The sequence below is a fragment of the Falco peregrinus genome, chromosome Z (assembly GCF_023634155.1).
Source record: "Falco peregrinus isolate bFalPer1 chromosome Z, bFalPer1.pri, whole genome shotgun sequence".
NCBI lineage: Eukaryota > Metazoa > Chordata > Aves > Falconiformes > Falconidae > Falco > Falco peregrinus.
The window spans coordinates 39,842,626-39,861,352 of record NC_073739.1 but is presented as its reverse complement, the minus strand read 5'-3'; the positions used below and the strand labels follow the sequence as shown (position 1 = coordinate 39,861,352).

The window sequence follows — 18,727 nt, the reverse complement described above, 5'->3', positions numbered from 1 at the left end:
GCATGTCTTTTCTTGGCTCTCCATGGATTTTCCTCATTCTGTCTTTATGAGAAGAAAAGAAGAAGAGAAGAAGGATCATAACTATGTAAAATGCAAAAAACCCCTTGTTTCAGGAGTACCTCTTTCACTTTTAAAATCTATCAGCTCTGATTCCCTTTGTTTTGCACCTTGTGCAGTCACTTGCACAACGAATGAGGGGATGCAAAATGTTTCCCTTAACTCAGTTCAAGCTCTATGTCAGCCAAAATGTTATAAAAATCAATGCTGTTTCACAATGGAGTTTAGGAGCTTCAGAAAGCAGAAGGCACAGACAGATGATGGGAGAATTGAAGTGTGTGAACTGGCTTTCAAAGAAATCTAGTTTTTACTAAATCCCAATATTAAGTTGTGTGATTGTTTATTAAAGCATAGCTCTATTGTAATTATACTGTTATCCTGCATATTCCAAGTTTGTGTTACTTTAAAAATTGCTTACAAAAAAGAATCAACTGAAGAACATGAGTTTAGCAGCTTTTGTCAGCTGGCAGGCAAATTCTGCTCTCAAGTTTGGTGACATAGTTGCTGATGACTTGATTTCTGAGTACACGTTCCAAGGCTGTCTAATTTTCAGGCTTTCATGGATTTCCCAGGCTTTCCAAACATTATTTACATGTTTAAATTCCTGTAATAGGTTTGGGTTGACCTTGGGACACACAAAAGTGGATTTAAAAGGTGATGGATAAAGAAAGAAAAATTAGCACTTAAAATCTTTGTTTTGCTTTAAAAAGAACAGATGGTCTAAATATTTTAAAACCCCAAACCCTTCCGCTGTTCTTTTCTCACCCCACTGGCAACTCAAATCTTCTTTCTGAAATTATATAAATTACCAGAGAAGTAGTGAAACAGTCTTATAAAAAGGGATTAAAAGGTTAAGCAATTGAGGGAAGAGGTTTTTGGCATGCTCAAACCAATCAATTTTGCAGTGCATTACCCCAAGCATTCTGGTGGCAACAAAGCGGTCACCCTAAAAAGCAAGCAATTCTATTACACCAGCCCATTGAAATGCTTTGATACTCTTGGAGGAAATGCCACGTTTCCTAATGAAGCATTAGGAAGGGAAAGAGAAACATTTTTGACTGATGGCAAATGGGGGAGAGGAAACCTGCCATGCTTCTGAAGGTACTGATTGTTAAGGACTATACACTGGGTCTGAGAGGGAAAAAGTGTTAAAGGAAAAAGTGTGCTTGTTACTCATGATGACAGACAACTGTAAAAATGCATCAAGCTGCTCTGTGAAACAGAAATACCACTCCAGCTGTAGACAAGCCAGGTCAGGTACCAGAAGAAGCCTCAAAACTTCAAGTTGCTTTGTCTTTGCTGATACAGTATTTCAAGTTAACTAATGTGGGTTAACTAATTAAGCAACTCTTGTTGGTTTCACACAGAGCCTGTTTCTCAGGATACATACTAATAACTTCACAGACTTTTAATACGGCATCCAGGATCTGTAACTCCCACCAAATTTGGCTCCACTAGTGATCTCGGATGTGATGGCATTGTTTGTACATGTCCCCTCTTCCTTAGTCTGAGCTGGGTTCTGCTGTGTTAAAAAAAAAACACAAAACAAACCCTCCACTACTTTTAAACAATTTTGAAAGAAAATAACTTCATTAGATTACAAGCAGTCTACACAGAAACTTAAATGTCATGGAAATTATTTTGCTGAGCACTAAGTGTGTAACTAAACTTTTTCCAGGTATCTACAGCTCAGTGAACCATGATTTATTAGTCCTGAAGACTTCAGAGTACTTCAGTCTCCGTGTATCGAATGAAGGGATGGGTACATAATTTTAAAAGCAGCAACAGAGATTTCATATATGAAACTTCTAACAATGACAGCTAATTAATTATAGCTCCTTTAAGTCACAAAGTAAAGTTGACTCAGCTTTTGCATCACACCATCATACTTTCCTACAAAAAAAAATAAAATTCTTTCTCCCCCAAACATGTGAAGTGTGGGATCTTCAACTAGACGGGTCTTCAGGTTGGGTCCTCAACATCTTTATCCTTTTTTCCAGCCTTTCCATCCATTCATTTCTGAGCCTAAGGACAGAAACACAGATCAGTTTGTTCCTATATTTTTACAGGGACCATGTTTATACTTCTCATGTTTTCCATCGGTGCTATCCTTTCGTGTTTTTTCCCAGTTCTCATGCAAACTGCCCTGCCCCTTCAGAGTGCTTTGCTGGATGGCACTTCAGGACCAGCTCTTCAATTCCAATTAGGGCTCACCTGAGCTTTGTGGTTCGTTTAATCTCCAGTGTGTTCTCTCTTAAGTGCCTCTCTGTGTGCTGGAATGATTTGTGATCTCCGCTGGACATTGCCTGCTGCCAGCTGCTGGGTAGCATCACCCAACATTTCCCCAGTCCCCCTCCTTAGAAATACATTTAAAAAACATACTGCATAGAGGCTCCTGAGCACTGTTTGACTTGGAAACACCATGCTTGTTGAAACTTCTCTTAGACACATAGTAGACATCTTTAGGTGATAGGTGGCACTTTGTTTTCTCTTTGGTAGTATCTAGGTACCACAGCAAGACTGCCTCAAATAGAAAAGACAGGAATTTCACAGCTGAGGAGTTCAGGTGTTGAAACCAGGTTAGTTATAAATGGGTAAAACATGCTAGGGACTAATTCCAGTGTTCCTTCATTCATAGTTATTAATGCAAGGCCATCCTTGCTCTTATGTTGTCAAACATCTATTCCAAAGAGGTGTATGAGGGAGATTGTGAAAAAATGCTTGCTCCTTGAATGATCTCAAGCCAAAATAGCCATCTTTGCATGCACCTTCAACTTATGGAGACTGCATGTGAAATAGAACTGTACCGATGTTGCCACATACTGGCCTTTCTCTTTGGGGTAAATATGACTGACGAGGTAAATATGGCTATGGATGATGGTTGCCTTGGTCAGTTAGCATACTTGGACTGTCTGTTTTATTATGGTTTTACCATACTGAAGTTAGGCCACCTTAATTAATTAAATCTAAAAGAAGGCCACAGAGAAAGAAGGCGGGCCAGGCACACATCTGTGCTATCTCTGCTGTGAACATAAGCCTTGACATTCAAGGCAAGCCTGCATTGCTAGATGTTGTCTTGATAACTTCAGAAAGTTCCACATTTTGGACCCGTTTATGGAACAAGTGTGAGTTAGTCTCTGTCCCATGAAGCCATAGCTTAGACACATTAGCATTAACACGTAAATTTGGAAAGCTTTATTATTTTCTAAAAATGTAAAAAAAATACTTTCAGCTTTCATTGCATGACTTAAATATAGGTATCACTTTTCTTTAAAAAAGAATTACAATCCAAACTCAAATAACCTTTCCAGACACAAACTACGCACTTTGTCAGAGCACTTTTTTGCTGACGTTCTTTTTCAATTTGCAGATACCGAGTTTGTTGTTCAATAGTCTTTTCCCAGAAGTTCCTCAGGTCACTGGTTTCACATCCCCGGACTTCATGACGTATATATTGGCTATTCATTTTCTCTAAAGGAGAAATTTGAAAGAACCATATGACAAGTTATTGGTTCCTCATCTGTTTGCATGGATAAAGCACACTTCTGCTATTTTGGATTTTCAAAGTGTTAGGGTCACACAGTTTCTCTTTTGTAAGATCAGGATAACATGACTCACCAAGCTTTTCATTTCTACCTCTGACACTTGAGGATACGCTGTCTGCAGTGATATGAATTCTTACTTGTTCACCTCAAATATCTCTCACCTCCATCTGCCTGTGATCTTTAAGCTCATAATGCAGTACAGTTCTGTTGTATTCTTTAGCCTAATGATTAAGCTACCTTTTACTGTAGTAAAAAATGGAAGGGAAATATAAAAATTACCAGATCTAATGGGATTGTTCCTCTCTGTTTTCATGTCTATAAAATGATAAAGGGACCATTGTAGATTAAGACTAGAACAATGAAGAAAAAGAGGTCTGGTGATTTGCTGTTAGTCATTATAATGCTTACCTTAGCTTTATTTGGGAATGAGGAAAATGTATATGTATAAAAGTATGTACATAATTTTGTAAGATGCTGACTTACAAAAGTCCCCTTGCTTATTAAATATTTCTCCCTCTTCTACAATTTTCAAAAGAGAGCAAACTCACTGGATGTATTTATATATCAATTCCCACTCTGTAACTCCCCCTTCGTTTAATGTCCTGTTAAAAGTGAATTTTAGAGTGAATCTTTTCCTAGGAAAGGAGTATCTTACTCAGGATGACTCTTCATGGGCTAACAGTCAAGTCCATGTATCTCACATTACAGCCAGAAAATCATACAGTTTCAAAACTTCATTAAATATGGAATGAGTATATCTATGCTGCCTTCCAAATTACTGTGTGGTTTTGCATTGAACATGCCATTATAATATTTTCCAGAACATTTAATTTTTTTAGCAAGTATTTAGGGCCCTCTCATGCGTTATTTGAATTCATGGCAATTATTTGTAATTTATTTTAATCAGAGCCATGGAGATCTAGTAAACAAGCCCCTCAAGGCTAGCTTGGAAAAGCTTGAAGAAATTGCTGCCATTCCCCTGCCAGGCATCATAAGAAAAGCAAAACTGGGAACTGGTAATCTTTACATAATTTCTTTTGGAGATTTGGCTGTTTTGTGAAAAACTGAGAGACACATTATAAAGACTTTTAATGTAATATAAAAGTTATTATAATGTGCATATAAATAGAGCAAAAGCAGCCCTTTTAAAGAGGTCCCTTTCTTGTTGGGATTTCCCTGTGACTACCCTCTGGTTCCCTGTAAAACCTCCTCATGACATCCAAATGATAGAAGACCAGTATCTGAGCCTGACTTCTGCAGAAGAGATTTACTGAGCATGTTTTTCAGGTTCTATGCAAATTATAACTGTATAAATAAGTGTTGGCATCAGTCTGTAATATGAACTGCAAGTACAGCTGAACACCTCCATCTGTGGTAGGGGATAACCAATTCCAGGTCAAAAGTTCTCTTAATACAAGTAGGTCTTTTCATAAAGCATATGTAGTCTATAAATATCCCCATATATATCATTGCCAACCCAAATCTCTGTTCCCAGACAACAGTCACTACCCTTTTAAACTTCTTGTGTACCAGGAGTTATTATCTAAAAATATATGAAAAAGACGTGGTAACAACCTTTGGGTCAAACTAATGGACTTTCCATTCCAGGAGTTAATCTCTGAGAATAACAATATTGCTGAAGTGCAGCAAGCGAAATTCCCAGGTATTCCTGAAGCTTCAAAATAAACTGCCAGGAAATAATGTCTTCTGTTTTCTTTAATCAGAAGGGATTCCAAAGCATAAGAACTTGATCCTTCTGAAAGATTATGGATTATGAATTCCTGTTTAACATACTGGTGATGTGTCTTTTCTGTATATATGAGGGTGAATACCTCTTCTGAATAAGTCAAAGTTATCGAACTCATTGCCACAAGGTATGACTGAGCTCAAGTATACAATTTCAGAACACACATATCCTTTACTCGTTTTAAATACTCCGCCTCCTGGTTTGATTGCATATGTTCTTGGTGCTGCCTTGAATGTATTGTATATATGTATCTGTCCAACACCCCTCCCTACAGCAGAAAATCCCAAGAAAAAAGTTTTAAACCCAGTAAAAGAAAAGTTCAGAATTAGTTTTTATTGTTTCTCACTTTACACCTGGTGCCAGCAGTATTTAGAAGACTGTTAGAACCCCGTTGAGACTAAAAGTGTGTATAGCACTAAACATTATAGGTTTGGCTGAGGTGTTGATATTTCTTTTGGGTAGGGGTGTGAATTAGTGCTTTGTGTATTATTGTGGAATTTTCTTTGTGTGTGCTTGCTTCTGCACACTAAAAACATTGTCTGAGCCTGTCCTTCTTTCCTAACCTTTTATTTTGTGTTAATGTATGGATGCCTTGGTGCTGAATTGTCTCTTACTCAGCCCTTAATCTTCCTCTTTATTTTCCTTCCCTCTAATACTGGAGAACACTCAAATATGTATCAAAGCAACTGAACTTAGAATTTCTGCATCATTATTTACTGATCCTCGTACATCCTTGATAAGCACCAGTGTGTTAATGCACCAATATTTGCTTCTCTGAACTATAGAATCATTCTACCCTAAATTACCTTTTATTTCAAACCCTCTATTTGAGCCTGTTCACACAGTGATTGTAGGAACTGCACAATAACTCTGCTAAAATAACCCACCTGGTTTCCTTTGCCTGAACACTGTGTGCATAGGTGTTTGAATTCATCTCCATCCTGCCATCCATTTTAAAACCGTTGTCGTAGACCTTCAGGGTTGTATGGGCAATCAAGGATATCAAACCCAGTCTGTCAGTATTTCACTTGCCCTAAGACAAAGTTTTTGAGCTAAAATCTTCTCAGTGGTGGAAACACTGTATTTTCCCCTCCTACTTCAGCTTTTTTCAGAATGGAGTAATAGGTTTTAAGCCTGTATTGTGGCTTTGCACAAGGAGTTATCACCTGGATACAGTTTGTTTTCATGCCTTCGAACCTCATTTGAAGCAGCAAAAGGGACTTTATTTAACAGGGAAAGAGAAGAATCAAAAAGACTTCATGGAAGCAGCCTCCAAAGCAGCCTAAACAAATAATCTCTATGTATAGTACAACAGCTGGTCAGAAATATACTGTTAAAGCATATAGGCACTTGTAATAGCACTTTTATAGATCTTGCAGTTAGGTCTGACTTAAACTACCCTGCAACGGCTAGGACTAAATGAAGCGTCATTTAAGCCTCCAGTGGCAATCCTTCAAGAGGACAATAACAAGAGCTTCTTTCTGGTAATCATCTTTGACAGGGCCCTGGTTGCAAGCTGGATAACAAATGTAGCTGCTTTCAAACAAAAGGAATAGCTGCATAAACGCTAGGAAGACTTTGTCCTACACAAGATGAAGATGATTGTTTATTTTTATATTTAATAATTTTAGAGCAGGTTGATATTATTTAGACCCAATTTGCTAAAGACGATCTTACAAAGGCAGGGAAGATGTGACACTAGCACTGTTATCCAGAACTCAAGAATTATGTTGGTAGAAAAAAAGAGGAAAGTAAGATCCATTCAATGTGACATCTTGACTTTTTTGTGAGTAAAAAAATCCATGGTTTGAGGGTGGATCTTATTGATTCTATGAGAAAACATTACCACCAGAAGAAACACACCATTTCATAGAGAGAACTGGAAGTCACAAATTTCTTAGCTAGAAAATGGTATGTAAAGAAAAGCATGTGTTTTTTTTCCCGTAGCAGAACATGATTTTATTTTAATTTGAATGTTAGTTTAACTAGGTTTTAAATTTATAAAGCATCTACACAAGTCAGAAAAGCTGTTTTTTCCCCTTCTTGTGCTTCTTGCATAGCACAATTGGTCAGAGTTTTCAGAGTGTTACGCTTCTTCCTAGAAATAATACAGTACTATTTTATTCATCTGCCTTTTCATGGTCCTTGCTTGGTGACTGTGCTTATTATATAAATGCATTGGATTAATATAAAATTGCACAATGTACAGGAGAATAGACTATTGATGCAAAGGCTGATATTTGACTTCAAAACAATAAGAAATTTGCTTTGATTTTAGAAAATGAGACTAGTAATCTCAGCCATGATTTCCCTCTTTTTTCCTTGCATCTTGGATATATCATTTATCTTTTGCTTCTGCACCTGGCAGCAATTCACATCTCAAAGGGCTGATTGAGGTTTGCTTTGAAATCCTGCCTGGGAAAGCACACCAGTTTCAAGACTAACTTAGGTCTTCAGACCCTGGGTAAAACTCTTCTGGGGCAGAAGAAAGCACTTTATTTTAACCCCCTGTACCTTTCAGTTTGTGTGGCAGGTCACATGGTGCAATCTATGTCATGAACACCCTGAGCCTCAGTGCTGCTTGTGAGCAACATGAGGAGAGGTTTCTCACAGCTCTTTCTGACTGCCTCACTGGTGCACAGGTACAGAGCTGCACCTGTTGGAGCTGACCTGCAGCACCAGCCTGGGGATCGGAGAAGGCTAGTATAGTCTTCTGGTGCAAGAAGGTCCCCAACACTGTGCTGATCTCTTTCAAAAATTCATGAGAGTGTCTCATCAGCAAAGATGTGTGGCTTTGCATGTATACTGCACTGTTCTCTTTCCATTTGCACTTTGGCATTACTATCAATCTATGCTTTTGTAAACAGCACTGTCTGGAGATTGCAATGAAATAAAGGAATTCTAGGCAAGTGATTTACTCTGCTAGAAGAATTTCCTAGCTTGCCAGAATTTGAAGTGTGTGCTCTTACTAGGATGTGTGCACAGTCAGGAGGTTGTTCTTTGCATATAAACTCCAATCAAATTAATTGGACTTTTCCACACAATGGGAATTTTCTGTTTGTGAAAATGACAATGATACTGACATGTGACTGAGCAATACTAGTAGGAGTTACCTGAGTGCATGAGTTACAGGTGTGCATCTAGCTAATAAAGTCTAACATGCAGGTTAAGTAATTTTAGCGTGCAAGTTAAAATGTTTGCACTCAGGCACTATGCAGTAGTCTCTGTTCAATCATTCTCCTTGTTCCTAATACTCAAAGTTCATTATTACTTTTCTGTGAAAAGCTGATGGGTCTCAGTCTGTTCTTCTAATCTGGAGAAGAGCTGTACTCGAAATGTTTTGAGTTGTTAAAAATTTGGATCTTTTCTCATATGATATGTTTATGACAGAGAAATGTATTAAGGCAAGGCTTGTGGCCGCTATGTGGGTTTTGCATCTCATGCTGCTACAGTGGCAGTTTCAATGCCTTTGAATGCCAGGTACAGTGTTTTCTTCTGTCCTCATCTGTTTGGCCTCAGTTCTCTTTATCTGTTTTCACTGTTCCCTGGATACCAGACACCTGAATGATTGAATTATTGAACTGAAGGGAACTGATTCACTGCCTTGCTTTTCTGTACCAGAGGCCTCAGCAGTCCTCAGGCTGAGGGTTAAAATTCTTAAAACCTTTTGAGCAAAACACTTGAGGAATCAACAGTTTCATTTCCCTCCAGGTCATCCATTCAGCTATCCTAGTTCTGCTCCCTGTTTATTTATTTAGATACGTGCTCTCACTCTGTGGTCCTCATTGACTCTCCTCCCTCAGCCCGCCGCCAAGGGCTTCCAGGAGATGTCCCTTCACTTTCTCCTTCTCTGCCTTCATCTCTATTGAGCTTCTCCCCATGGTAGCCCTCCAGCCTAACCTGGCTGACTCACACCTCTGCTTTCAAACATCTTTCTGACTGATTTCCCCGGCTCTCCCGCTCCCTCTGAAAAATCTCTCTCTACTTCTTGCTGGAACTGCATTTCTCCCCGACTGCTCAAGCAAATCTCACCAAACTTTCTCTGAAGCATGTTTTCAGTGCCCCTCTGCTCCCTAGCTTCTCCCACTCCCTGTGCCTGGCTCTCCATGGTGGCTGCTTGCATTCCTTCCACTGGCACACAGAAACAGAACTGTGGTGGCAGTCACACAGAGGCAAGTGTCAGGAGAACAGGCATTCGCAAGCATTGTGCAACACAGAATGTCCAAGTGCCTTTCTTGAGCTTTCCATAGATTTGTCCAACTCTTACTGACTTTTAACTTTCAACCTCTAAGGTGTATTTAAAGTGGCTGTAGTCTGCTTGTCTGAGCAGATGTTGTTTCTGATCACTAGATTTTCTCCACTGCCAGATACATTTGATACCTGATCCGATGAACTGCTGAGTTCATAAGATCAAGTATATAGCATAAATTAATATTTTTTAGTCAAGGATCTTGGACATGGTTTATTTTGTTGTTTTATTTTTAAGTACAGGAGGACTTGGTGGTCTAGGATCAAAGAAAATAAATCCTGCCTAGGGCTCAGGTTCTTCATTAAATCATCTGATTCTGACAAAACATACAAGAGAAACTGATCCTGATTCATTTGAAGATGTCTACCACTAAATTAAAAAACTTTCGGCAGCAAATTGCTGTTAAAAAACCTTTGTGTGAACAGTGTGTGTGTAACCTTGGCTACCCTTTAGCCCATCAGTTGAGAATGTACAGCCGCATCTCCTGGTATTTTATCCAGGGTTGTGGCATGGAAATTGCTCATGAATATTTTTTCTGTATCAATGCTACTCAGCTTCCTTAGAATGCTGCTAAACTGGGCACTCTTCCCTGGCATTTTCCTCATGCTCTCATCTTTCCTAGAATATACTTTTGTGAGAATTAAAGTTAGAGAAGAAACACATTTCTTGTTGACATTATTATGAAAATCTAACCACAAAAAACAAATTCTTACTTACCTTTGGAGTTGGGCTCTTCCTGGAAAGAAATCCTCTTTGTGACACAAATGAGGAATATTACTACTGCAGCCCTGGCTTCTCCAGTGTCACAGGGCAGTAATGAAATGCATCCCTCAGTACTTTTTATTTGGAGAGAGGGTAACATAAATCCTTCATCATATCAAGGTTATTTTGAACAGAACCAGCAGTGAGATAAGATCATTTAATGAACTTTGCAGCCCCCTGCCTGAGATGACCATGAAACACAGGCCCCTATGAGAGCATGCATCCCTCCCACACTGGCAGATACCTCAGAGAGCATGACTTGGCAAGTGCTGAGGATTTTCTTTAAAACACGTACTAGTATTATCCGTTTTAATATTCCTCCTGTGAAGCTTGAAAAATTCCGCACTACTGTCTTAGCTGTAATGGAGGTTGAAATGGTGTAACAGATCACGCTTGGTTTTGCATTACAGGGTGACTTACAGAAGTATGCAGTACTCTGGAGCTGTTAATCTAAGGATGTGTGCTTGATTATGACCTATCACACAATCTGTTATCTTCAAGGCAATCGTCATAGGAATTGTCTGTTTGGTTAACATTAGCCGACAAAATGCATTAAACCAGCACTAGTTTTCCGTTTGGAGTTGTTATAACTCTATTACGGCTGAACATTTATATCATTACATTTCATTTTCTCAAGAAAATATATTGTGGGTTTGGTTGATGACAGATGTATGCACTGATCTCAGTTTTCATTAAATCCATATACATTGCTAATACGCCATATGTGACTGCTGGCTTAAGTAGTATTTATACCATTGCTGATTATTTTAATCTTCCTTTGTTGTAATTTTTCAGACCCCAAGTAGCTAAAGCAGCAGCCATTAGATGGATGTTTTCTGTAATTTATATTTATTTATTTATTTATTCTGCAGTCAGCTTTACAGCAGAAAACCCTGAGCAAAACCTAGCAGCTGCAGCCTTTGTTTGTAAAGGAAAATTTCAGCTCTTCAAAATACCGGTCAGTTTGTTTAACTCCTTCAAAGCATTAGGATAGTAGTTTTCTTCAATGTGTTGTCCCATCTCGTACTGTATGAAACCACAAAAATTAACTCTTCCCTCTACCCATATGATAATAAAAAAGGTAATGTGGTCTTTTGATCCTAGATTCACACATGGCATTGAAAAAAAAAATCATAGGTAAAGTTGATTCCTCCGTTTTTGGAAAACCAGATCAAACTCTGGCTGTGTTTGGAAATCACAAGCGGATAAGATCTGCTCGGTGAATATTAAAATAATACAGCATTATGAAGATAGGTTGGTGCCCAGGCTTGATACAGCAGCAGTGCCGCAGAGCAGCATAAATGCTTCCTTGCTATTTAATTCAGAGTTTGAGTAACTTCCCCTTCTCTCTAAACACATCTAGCTAAATTTACTATAAATCAGAGGAGGGTTTTTTTTGGGTTTTTTTTTTTTTTAATGTTATCATGTAGGCAATGCCTTCTCTAAACATTTGCAAATGTCTTATTTTAGGACAGGACTTCAGTGTCCAGGCTTCATCAGACCACAATATGTATTTCTGGTCTGATATGCTCTAGATGCATGGACATTTCTGCATTGGTGCAGATTAGATGCCCTATATAAAGCACAGCCAAAATGTGACAGACATTGCATATACACTGATCATCAGCAGTAGATTAGATACATCTTGCATGATACACACTGACTGTATTTACAACGAATAATTCATCTGTGCATTCATAGTAGCTTCTCATACAAGATTAACGGATACCCAGCATCCAGAAATCCTGGACAGAACTAGTACTCTGCTGGACTACCCATGTCTAAAGAAACAGTCAGGTGACTGGAAAGACATAGGTTACCATCAAAAGCAATGCAGCTGTCAAGTAAGCTTTTATGCAGTGAAAATTATTTAGGCTGTTTGAGCACCTTAACCTTCATTTACTTCATAAGCAAATGTCAGAGCTGCTTAACACAACCTGCATGTACGACAGCACTCATCTCTAGTTTGCAAAAATTCTTGTAAACACTTGCTTAACATTATTAGGCTAATGTCATTAGCAGGGACCACAAAAGAATCTGTAAAATGGCTAACAAAGTGCAAACCTTTGGAGGGTCTGAGGTGTTACTTATCTGCAGTGATCAAATTCTGCCTCAGTGTTCTGGCTGTGTGCTGTTCTTCTTGTGTAGGAGAGTCAGAAATAAAAGCAGCAACCAACTCTTACTCTTACACAAATAATCCTAGTATATTCTGCTTGTATTTTCTCAGTCTGGACCCTTCCTTCTGTGTGTGTTTTTACATCTGATGTTAAAGAAGAGGAAGTGAAAGGAGAAGACATTATGCAAAATCTACAGCAAAATCTACAAGAACTTGCTAATTAAGTAAACATGCCATAACTCTTTTCTCCTAGATGTTAGAGAAAATATAATCCAGAGAGGTAAGTTTTTAAAGCAGATAATGTACCATGTTGTTGGGGTGCCTTCTGCAGTCACTGTGCATGTGATATTCACATCCTTCTCATTATTGATTGATGCAATGGAAGTTAGAAAATGTTTGAAGAGGGTCCCTCCTGGAGCTTGTCCTCCCTGGTCCAGGAGCAGCACTGGTAACAACAGTTTTATCAGCCCTCTCCAAGTTTCAGAAATTCCAGAATGAAGCAGATGACTCCGTAGGTAAGAGCCTGATTGGTTTTTCATCTTCCCATGAAAGTTGGTTGATAACTGGTGTTGATGCTTCTGTAAATATTTACAGTGCGAGGTTTTTAAAATATGCCTTTGAAAACCATCAGACTGGGTCCTTTATTGGTCTAGTACTCCAGAGTGACACAGCAGGCAGGGGGTTGCTCAATGGATTGTCCTGCAGCTGATGCTGAGCATCTGTGCAGAGGGCCAACGACGTTTCCATTTCCTTGCTTCACATGCATTGGTTTGAACCCTACTATGCTGTGTGGGCACCTCTGAAAATGCATCTGGAGAAAACAAGTCTGCTTAGAAATTTCTAGCCCTGCCTGCTGGATATGACACTGATTGTTGGATTAAAGTATATGGCAAAAATTGTAATTCCTGGAAAACTGAATGGGTCAATTAATTTCACCACGGTTTTCAAAACCATTTTTCCTCTCTTGGGCTGAGCCTTGGACTGGGCAGTGAGAAAGCATCAGGGACTTTTTTAAATAACAGAAAAAAATTCAGGTTTAAGTAGGGACTGGAATTCCACTTATGTACCCTGGATTTTTCCTCTGAGTGCATTCTGGATGGTGCATACATCACTTTATCCACGTCTATGACACATAATTGTTTTTTTTGTAATACCTCTTATAGGACAGTCTCAAGGTCAGTAAAGCAGCAAATTGAAGAACTGACGTCTTTTATTAGCCAAATGAAATTTCTTATTGACACCACTTACATGACATCTGAAACATTTATAGAGGTCGTTTAGTGTTTATTGCAATCGTGATATTGCCTTTGTGATACAGAACAGAAAAATTAGATATGTAAGATCCATTGGTACCTCTCGGTAATTCTCTTGTTAGTTGCCTGCCTGCAGCTTTTTCATGATCCTATTTTTCCAGGAATGTAAAGTTTTCAGGCAGTTTAAATTGCATCAGGCTGAAATTTATCTGCTGGAGCTGCTAGAGACACAGATGCTTTCCCATGTAAGTGTAATTAGCCTGGCTCCTTGCACTGCAGGGGGGAATTCTGCTACAAAGAAAGGAAAAGGCTGCTGCTGGTGTCACCTGCTCTCTCTCAGCATTTCCATGTGTTTCAAACTACCTTAAAGTCCACATCAAATGAACTTCTATAGGGACCTGTCCAGAAAGGCCACACAAGATGATGTGTTGCATTTGCCTGCAAATTTAGCCTGAATGTTTTTCCATCTTACTATGTCACTGGAGTTAGGAACTCAATTGCTCTAGACACCCTGAGGCATCAATTTAATGAGTGCAGGAAAGAGGGTTTTGATCCCCTGTTAAAATCAGCCAGTGCAGAGCATGCTCCAGTGCACATACTGTTTGAACTGGGATTGGGGCTGTTCTACTTCCATACAAACCATGGAGAGAGGACAATATTTCAGCAGGTAACGCAGTCTTCAGTGTCTTTTTATAACATTATGCTCCCTATATAGCCAAACTTGAGGTGCTTCAGTCAAATGGTATGAACTGAAGCTGTTGGAGACTTCAGACTTGCTGCTGGAAGATTAATGAACATCCACAGAGATTTTGCTATTGGTATTAATTTCCATGGGACGATGTCAGATACTTTGATGATTGGGAAGCAGAGTGTTAAGGCAGCATATTAATTGCATGGCTTTTTATCTTCTTTTAATATTTATCAGAACTTAAGCATCTGACCTTTCTGTGCCTGTGACAGAGGCAAATACTGCTTCACTCTTTTCTTCATGGAAGCTCAAGTTTTCCTCAAGATCAGCTTTGGATTAGTTTGAACAACTTTACTTGGGAGGAAGGTAAGGTAAGAAGAAGGGTGATTAAGGTCGCTATACATCCCTCTTTGCTTTTAAAAGTAAAATTTGGTTATGAATAAATCTGTTGTAATTGTAAATTACCACATAAATTGTAAATTGTGGTAGTGTAAATACATCAGGGGTTGGTGTAGCTGTACCCCAGCTGAACCCCAGTTTTAACTCAATTAAAACTCAGCCAAGTACCCAGAATAGATGCACATAGATGTACTCACTTTCCTTCTACCAGTGTATCAGAGGAAAGCAATGTGACTGCGTTACATCTCGGGGCACCTCTGTGCTGCCTTACTGTGCTTTATTATGGCCAATTAACCAAACTAGAAGCAGACTTTGTTTTTCTGCTTCTTGGCTCCTGTTAAGGTTCTATCATTTAGTATTAAAAAGACAGCCCAGACTTTATTCTGGATGGCTCGAGACTTAGGAGAACCTGAATGTGAGATCTCAGGGCCCATTCTGTCTCATATGTGTGCTTACTGGAAAGAGCTCTGATTTTAACTCTTACACTCAATCCAGTAATGAAAAGTAATGTCAGATGTGAAAGGCTGTCACCATCAAGTTTCATGTAAACACTGAGACCCAAACCAACCATTAGCTCTTAGAAGCTACCATTATAAAAGTCTCTGACTAAATCAATTCTCAGTGAGCAAAGATTGCTAGCAAGATTACAAAGGTACCAGCTATGTGTTAAGTAAGATTTAAGTCATGGCAGATTAAGATCACATATTCATGACAGCAGGGAATGGCCTGGGCCATTACATAGTAGCAGACATGGGCATTCAGACCACTGCAAAAGCTCTGCTCCTTTAGTTGCAAGACCAGCTAGGTAAATAGTTTGGAGACAAAGATCTACCAGTTGTGAAACAGCCAAACATGAAGGATGGATAAAAGCAAATAGGAATGTTTTTCTGCTCCTATTCTTTTTCATTCCTTCCTATAGCTAATGCAAATTAGTATAGATGGTAAGTACTTTTAAGTGTGAGTGCTATGGCCAATTAGACCACTTAGACCACTTCTTAAGTATGGATTTAAATGCCTAATATTACGCACCAAGAACTGAATTTTTTGTCCATAGTTGTTGCAAGAGCACCACAGTGACTTCAAATGTAATAAAACCCCCAAAATAATACATTGCATTGGCTAGGGACATTTTTCTGAACAAAATCAGACTAAATTATTTCCTTGCTTTTTGTGTACACATGGATTGCTGATGAAATTTTAAAATGTTTAATGTGTCAAACATACCAATCAAATAAATCTAAAGAGCCATTATATATCTAGCAAGTATGCAAAGTACCTTAATAAAATGTATTATCTGATGTCTTTAACTTGAAGGCAGAAGTTTTTCAGTTTAAGCTGTGCTAAAGTTCCTCTGGAGCTGAATTATCAAGAGAATAATCTTAGCTGAGCAAGCCTTTAAAATCTCTTTTCATGGGAAACTGAATACAAGATTGAATAGGCTCAGAGAATTCTTCACAACCATGTCAGTTTGAAGGGATGTTCTCACACATCCCTGGACTCACTTGAGCTCTGCTCCCTGGAATATTGTCTTGTTTCCTTTCCTGTACATTATGTACACAGAAGTGTTAGTGGAGAGACATGGGTGGTAGTCACTAAATGCCTTGCTTCTGGCCTGTGTTTGTTCCCCTCTTGTGATGCTACTCTGCAGCTGAGAACCTTGCTGTCTGCAGAGTGGAGATTAAGTCTTGATGGATGAAGCACACAGTTTAGATACAGATGAAAGCACCAGGAGGTGGGCCATGATTACCTTTGACAGAAGAAACCAACCAGTCTGCCATTATTACTCTAGCTACAAATCTGGATGGATCCCATCCCTGATGAACATGACTGGTAACAATGGACGTGGAGAAGGTCGAGGTACTCAACAACCTTTTTGCCTCAGTCTTCACTGTCAGCCTCTTTTTCCACACCTCTTGAGTGGATGGACCTCAGGCAGGGACTGGGGGAGCGAAGTCCCTCCCATCATAAAAGAAGATCATTTTCGTGACCACCTGAGGAACCTGAACATGTACATATCTAGGGGACCTGATGAGACATATCTCACAGTCCTGAGGGAACTGGCTGCTGTAGTTGCCAAGCCACTCTCCATGATATTTGAAAAGTCATGGCAGTCAGGTGAAGTCCCCAGTGACTGGAAAAAGGGAAACCTTGCACCCATTTTTCAAAAGGGTAGAAAGGAGGAGGACACTGGGAACTACTGACCTGTCAGCCTCACCTCTGTGCCTGGGAAGATCATGGGACAGATCCTCCTAGAAGATATGCTAAGGCACATGGAGGATGGGGAGGTGATTTGACACAGCCAGCATGGCTTCGCCAAGGGCAAGTCTTGCCTAACCAATCTAGTGGCCTGCTGTGATGGAGTGACTACATCAGTGGACAAGGGAAGAGTTATGGATGTCATGTATCTGGACTTCAGTAAGGCCTTTGACATGGTCCCCCACAACATCCTTCTCTGTAAATTGGAGAGGTATGGATTTGATGGATGGACTGACTGTTCAGTAGATAAGGAATTGCTTGGATGGTTGCATTCAGAGGGTAGTGGTCAATGCCTCAGTATCTGGATGGAGATCAGTGGTGAGTGGTGTCCGTCAGGGATCCATATTGGGACAAGTACAGTTTAATATTATCATCAATGGCATAGTAGGATTGAGTGCACCCTCAGCAAATTTGCAGATGACACCAAGCTGAGTGGTGTGGTTGACATGCCTGAGTGACAGGATGCTATTCAGAGGGAGCAGGACAAGACTGGGGAGTGGGCCCATGTGAACCTTGTGAGTTTTAACAAGGCCAAGTGCAGGTCCTGCATCTGGGTTGTGGCAACCCTCAGTATCAATACAGGCTGAGGGACTGAGAGCAGCCCTGCAGAGAAGGACTTTGGGATCTTGATGTAAAAAACCCAGACATGACCCAGCAACGTGTGCTTGCAGCCCAGAAAGCCAACTGTGTCCTGGGCTACATAACAAGAAGCATGGCCAGCAAGTCAAGAGAGGTGATTCAACCCCTCTACTACACTTTCTTCAGATACCCCCTGGTCTGGAGTCCTCAGCACAGGAAATACATGGACCTGTTGGAGCAGGTTCAGAGAAGAGCCACAAAAATTGTCAGAGTGATGGAACACACCTCCTATGAGGAAAAACTGAGAGACCTGGTGTTGTTTAGCCTGGAGAAGAGCAGGCTATAGGGAGACATTGTTGTGACCTTTCAGTTCTTAAAAGGAGCTTATAAGAAAGATGGAGACAGACTTTTTAATAGGGGCTGTAGCGACAGGACAAAGCATAATGAATTTCAACTAAAAGAGGGTAGATTCAGACTAGATATAAGGAAGAAATTTTATGATGTGGGTGGCAAAACACTGGAACAGGTTGCCCAGAAAGGTCGTAGATGCCCCATCCCTGGAAGCATTCAGGGTCAGGTTGGCTGGGGCTCTGAGCAACATTATCTAGCTGAAGATGTCCCTGCTTATTACAGGGGTGTTGGGCTAGCTGACCTTTAATGGTTACTTCCAATCTAATGTATTCTATAATTCTATGATTCCATCTGACTGCTGAGGATAGGGACAACCTTCTGCTAGGTTTGCAGTAGAATTAATAACATCATTAAATGAATTTGCTAAATTAGAATCTTCTAAGTACAGAAAGGTGATTTACGTCTGAAACAAGATATATAAGCAGCAGGAGGCAATATACTTTTTGCTTTCCACCCATTTTTAAAAATTGTCTTGAAGGGAAGACTATTCTTATTTGTGTTCATGTCATTGTCACTTCTGATCAGAACAACCCAGTACCCACTGAACTTCACCATTCAGCAAAGAAGACATTTTCTACTTTGCTTAATGTTCAAAGCAAGTCTTCTCCCCCACCCCACTCCTTCTAATCCTTTCTATAGACTAACTGCGCAGGGTTTCTGGCCGT

General features: G+C 39.6%; 1 protein-coding gene across 1 annotated transcript; it reads right to left on the bottom strand.

Moving 5' to 3' along the window:
- Positions 1-1,708: 1,708 nt before the first annotated feature.
- Positions 1,709-10,419, bottom strand: LOC114013024 (protein FAM240B). The gene is made up of 3 exons (XM_027791276.2): positions 10,316-10,419; positions 3,384-3,528; positions 1,709-2,082 (listed from the first exon to the last, which is right to left on the bottom strand). Exons 2-3 carry the CDS (start codon positions 3,521-3,523, stop codon positions 2,004-2,006), a joined length of 219 nt encoding a protein of 72 aa, XP_027647077.1. The 5' UTR covers positions 3,524-3,528; positions 10,316-10,419; the 3' UTR covers positions 1,709-2,003.
- Between the last annotated feature and the right edge of the window lie 8,308 nt (positions 10,420-18,727).

Coding starts and splice junctions, on each gene's coding strand:
- LOC114013024 (XM_027791276.2), bottom strand. CDS start 3,523: ATGAATAGCCAATATATACGTCATGAAGTCCGGGGATGTGAAACCAGT. Junction 2,083..3,383: donor CAAAAAAGTGCTCTGACAAA/GTGCGTAGTTTG, acceptor TTCTGTCCTTAG/GCTCAGAAATGAATGGATGG.